General features: G+C 34.9%; 1 protein-coding gene across 1 annotated transcript in view; it reads left to right on the forward strand.

Annotated features, from left to right (window-relative positions):
* The window catches only part of LOC107644811 (homeobox-leucine zipper protein ROC5-like), an 8,279-nt gene continuing 5,107 nt past the window's right edge, over positions 2,148 to 5,319 (forward strand). Inside the window, exons 1-7 of the mRNA XM_021124077.1 lie at positions 2,148 to 2,613; positions 2,769 to 2,989; positions 3,165 to 3,282; positions 3,388 to 4,068; positions 4,183 to 4,318; positions 4,433 to 4,479; positions 5,101 to 5,244. Of these exons, the coding sequence (XP_020979736.1) occupies positions 2,524 to 2,613; positions 2,769 to 2,989; positions 3,165 to 3,282; positions 3,388 to 4,068; positions 4,183 to 4,318; positions 4,433 to 4,479; positions 5,101 to 5,244 (1,437 nt within the window). The 5' untranslated portion in view covers positions 2,148 to 2,523. The remainder of the gene's footprint in view (positions 2,614 to 2,768; positions 2,990 to 3,164; positions 3,283 to 3,387; positions 4,069 to 4,182; positions 4,319 to 4,432; positions 4,480 to 5,100; positions 5,245 to 5,319) is intronic.

Below are 5,319 nucleotides of genomic sequence, written 5' to 3' on the forward strand. Positions count from 1 at the left end.
CACCCACAAATAATGATAATGCAAGAAATTTATGTTATATTAGACTAAAAAGGAAAGGAAATAACGTTACATTAGACTGAAATTAAATGAGATTTTTTTCGTGGGAGTTTGACCTATTAGAGTTTGTTTGGATGAGTTTCTAAGAAAATATATTTTTTCGAGTTATCTTTTTTTAAAAGATTTTATGAAAAAGTAAAAGTAATTTTATGTTTGGGTATCTCATACAAAAAGATCTTTTTATCTATCAATTATGTTTGGATATAACAATATAAAAGTACTTTTTTGTTTATTTATTACATGAAAAATATCTTTTTTTTTAAGAATTTTTTTTTAAAAAAAATATGTAAATTACATCTTCTCAAAAAAGATGTTTTTTTTTTTCTAATACTTTTATTTTTACTACTCAAAATTTACAAACATGCTAAAAAATAAAAAAAAATCTTTTTTTTTATCAAAATAATAACGCTCAAACAACCACTTAATTTAAAAGACTAAAACATTTCAGTGGAAGGAACAAGAAATGTTATGCGTTCATGAAAAATCTTGTATATGTTTTTTCTTGTGGTTGCACTTTCAAGAACAACAATGGTCAATGGAATTCAAATTTTTCTTGCCATCTTAGAAAATTTTAACATATCTGAAAGAATATAATAAAAAGCGTGTTTTTCAACGACAACACAAAGAAGAAAAAAAATCTGTGATTTGTTTCCTTTTAAACTAATCTTCAAAGGTTGAATATAGAAAAAAAAGATTCAAATAATTAGAATTAGGATAAAAATATACGTAAAAAATACTTGGTGAATATCATCTTCTATATGCTTATCAAAAAACATCTTCTCTTGGTTTTTCCTTCTTTGCAAATTGAACAGAGAAAAATCATGCAAGATCCTATAATTGAATAAATTTGATTTGTCACATAATCTCATGGTCACGCCACTGATCAACCAAAGATCCTCAAACCCAAATTCAGTTATTCACCCAAACACGGCCTTATATAGTCTTAATAAAAAATGACCATAGTACCCTTACGCACGTTTCTCCAAATGTTGCCAATGCAATCTTAAAATCAGGTAATGTCAGAGCACACGCGCGTGTGCCACGCGCTAGGGCGAGTGAGGGGCGGAAATCTCGAACCCCTTCTCTCGGAAGTGGACCCCACTCTCTCTCTCCTTGTCCTATATATTACTCTCGTTCCTCCCCTCAATTGAAGAGAGAGAAAGTGAAACAGCAGCTAGAGAGAGAAAGGGACCATCATCAGAATAGAAGATTTAGAGAGAAAAAGACAACTGTAGATGCCATTGGATGAAGGGTAGAAGAGCCTATTGCAATTTCATGGGTTTTGGGTTTTGATTTTTTTTAAAAAAAGGTTAACTTTTTATTATTATTTTTACGTGTGTGTGGTGTTGGAGAATGATAGAACAAAATTTCGAGGGTGTTGAATTGCATTTGACTTTGTGATTACTGTTATATCATTGTGAGTCAGCAAAGCCTAATTTTTTATTCAGTTCTGTTGTTGAATCAATGAAAGAAAAAATACAATTTTTTTTGTTCACTTGTGGTTGAATTGTATAATAATAATAAATAAATAAATAAATAATTGGATGATTATATATAATGCTTATCTAATTTCTCTGTCTGTTCCTCTTCCGCAGACATCAGAGAGAGAGTGTGTGTGTGTGTCTGTGTGAAAGAAAATAAATTGCTTTCTGACCTTTTTACTTTGGTTACTGTTTCAAACTAAAAGGTAAGCTATATCGGTTTTTTCTGTACTTTCCACAATCTTTTCCCTTTTCTTGTGCTTATCATAATATCGCTTTCACTGTGGAGAAGGAAAGTAAAAGAATTAAAGAAGGCTCTTTGTCTTCTTGGGTGACTTTTGGCCTTTGGGTTTTCTATCCATTGATAATTTTTCATAAAAGGTAAGGGTTTTTTCTGTACTTTCCACAATCTTTTCCCTTTTCTTGTGCTTATCATAATATCGCTTTCACTGTGGAGAAGGAAAGTGGAAAGTAAAAAGAAGGCTCTTTGTCTTCTTGGGTTTTTCATCTGTAATAGAATAGACTTTCTTCCTTCTAGAGAGAGAAAACGCTGCTAAAGTCATGCAAGGACCGTTGACAAGCAAACACAAAAAACACAAACGGTTGTCTATATACTTTTCTTTATATGTTTTATTTTATTAATTTGAGCAATATGTTACAAGATTGTCAATGCTTTTGCTCAGTTCAATCTGGTTTAAGGTCAAGAAGATGATGAGTAATGAAGTTCAAACTGAAAAAGTGCCGTAGCAAGGTGTAGTCTTATGATAAAGGAATTAGAGACTAGAGTAGAGTGTTCGGTAACATAGAATAGAAGCTTTTGGCTTTTGGGACATAGGTTGAGGAAAAAAGGGTCCATTGAAAAAATTTGTTAGCTTTTAACTTTTTGTGGGGGGTTTTGGAGGGTTTTGTTTTATAGCAGCAAAACGGTGGGAAGAGGGAACATTGGTGGTAGAGTTGTGGCTGATATTTCTCCAAAGAACCATTCATGCCTGGTTTCTCAGCTTTTGAGTTACCTCTTTCTTCTCCTCTCATTTCAATGTCAAAGCAAAATTTCCCTACCTTGTCTTTCTCCAATGTAATTCTCTAGTCTGTCTTTGTTCTTTTATGTATCTGTTGTGTTTGTGTTGTTTGTTTCTTTAGGATTGATTGACCTTTAATTTGGTTTATTTGTGCATCTTATTGTTCATTGTTGTTGTTGTTTTGGTTGCTAATTGTTGGGCTATTATGTAGCAGAGGGAAATGATGGAGGGCCACAGTGAACTTGGTCTTATTGGAGATCATTTTGACGGCGGTTTGCTGGGCAGGATTAAGGAGGATGGGTATGAAAGCCGGTCCGGTAGCGACAATTTCGAAGGTGCATCTGGTGATGATCAAGAGGCTGCTAATGATCAGCCAAAGAGGAAGAAGAAATACCACAGGCACACTCCTCACCAAACTCAGGAGCTTGAAGCGTATGGCTTTATGAAATTCTGAATTCTTCTTTTGTTGCAAACTTGATTATTACTCTATTAGTTCCAAAATACTTGGCGCTTGTGAAATTCGATAGAAAATGATATTTTGGATTGAAAGGAGATTATTGTTCTAGTTGTTTGCTAATAATGTTTTTCTTATATTGTTTTTGTATAGTTTCTTCAAGGATTGTAATCATCCTGATGAGAAGCAAAGGGCAGATCTTAGTAGAAGGCTTGGCTTGGAGAATAAGCAAGTCAAGTTCTGGTTTCAAAATCGACGAACCCAAATGAAGGTTGGTTGGGGTACATTATTAGTGTTCATACACTTTTATTATGCAGGTTTTTTTGGTGCAATTTGCATAGAGGAGTAATTGAATCTTTTTTTTTTTCTAATTCAGACTCAAATCGAGCGCCATGAGAACATGATTCTTAAGCAGGAAAATGAGAGGCTCCGAGCTGAGAACAGTGTGATGAGGGAAGCTATGGCAAACCCAATGTGCAACAACTGTGGTGGAACAGCCATTCCAGGACAAATTTCATTTGATGAGCATCAGATTAGAATTGAAAATGCTCGGTTGAAGGATGAATTGAACCGTATATGTGCCTTGGCAAACAAGTTTCTCGGCAGGCCAATCTCATCATTGGCCAGCCCCATGTCCTTGCCTGCCTCGAATTCTGGTCTAGAGCTGGGTATTGGCAGGAATGGTTTTAGTGGTGGTTCAAGCGGTCTTGGCATGTCAATGGGGCTTGATTTTGGGGACTTTTCAGGGGGCACTCTGCCTGCGATTTCCGGGATTAGATCACCGATGGGGTTGATGGGAAATGAAATCCATGCGGAGAGATCTATGCTATTGGAACTTGCATTAGTGGCTATGGACGAATTAATCAAGATGGCTCAGGCAGATAGCCCACTTTGGATTAAGATGGATGGCGGGAAGGAAATTCTGAACCAAGAAGAGTATGCAAGAATGTCTTCTTTTATTTCTCCAACATCTCCGGGATATGTAACTGAAGCTTCGAGAGAAACCGGTGTAGTAATAATCAACAGTTCAGCCCTCGTTGAAACAATGATGGACCCGGTATGAATATGTTGGCCAACTTCTTAGGTTTTGATGATGTTTAACCATTAATTCAATACATTATAAGCCATACTTTTCTTACTTGATGAGTTTATCGACCATTTCTGTGTTTAGGAACGATGGTCGGAGATGTTTCCTTCTATGGTTTCTAGAGCTATAACCCTTGATGTTATAGCTAGTGGCATGGGTGGATCAAGAAATGGATCTTTGCAAGTGGTATGTCTCTATTCTGAATGTTTGTTTCTTTCCTGTTTGGCTGGAACTGATGACTGATAGGAGCGTCAAATAATAATGCTTTTCAAATGCAAGCGGAGAATCAATTGCTTTCGCCACTCGTTCCTGTTCGTCAATTGAGCTTCCTCAGGTTGCTGGTCCATCATGGGCACCCTTTGCTTCTTGGATCACTGGTTGGTAAGTCAACCTTTTCTCCTTCTTTGCCTTTATATGCTTTGTTTATTTTTATTTGCAAATAGTATCTATCATGTGTTGAAGTAATTAAATTCAAAGGAACTTGCTTGTTTCTTTGTTTTGCAATTTGAACACTATAACGATATTCTATTAGAGAAGAAGATATTCACATCCCAGAATCAAGATTTTCTATGTTCAATTTTCAAGTTCTACTTCTATATCACTGCTGAATCAAAAGACCACATCAATTTGGAGTACATTTAAGCCATTTAACTATTCAGTAGAACAATCATAATCATATATTATCATTTTCATATTATCAATTTCAGTTATAGTCAATGAAATTTATGCCGCTTTAATTTCCCTATTTTCTTTATTACCCAATTTTTAACTGTAGTTTTGAAAGTCTACATGCTTTTTGTTACCATCATATTGATAACAATTCTTAATTTGCTAACACTAGGTTGGTTATTGAATTATGATTATCTTTGATTTTTGTGTTAACATTTTCTTTATCATTAAGTTGGAGTATGAATCTATGATAACTAATATTTTCACTTGTCCTAAACCAATGTGCCAATGAAGTGTGATTGCAACATAAACCCTTTTTTTTCACTGTTGTAGATTACTTGGGTTGAGCATTCCCAATATGATGAGAGTCTCATTCACCAACTATATCGGCCGTTGATTGCTGTTGAGGAATCTAATGGGAATAAGGATGCTATGGACCTTGAGATTCGTTCAAGAGGGAATGTGGTAGGGAAACTAGTAAGAACGAAGCACCATAAGAAAATTATTTTCCCTTTGGTGATCAACTCTTCTGAATCAAACCTATCAGGTTCA

Source organism: Arachis ipaensis, chromosome B05 (assembly GCF_000816755.2).
Source record: "Arachis ipaensis cultivar K30076 chromosome B05, Araip1.1, whole genome shotgun sequence".
NCBI lineage: Eukaryota > Viridiplantae > Streptophyta > Magnoliopsida > Fabales > Fabaceae > Arachis > Arachis ipaensis.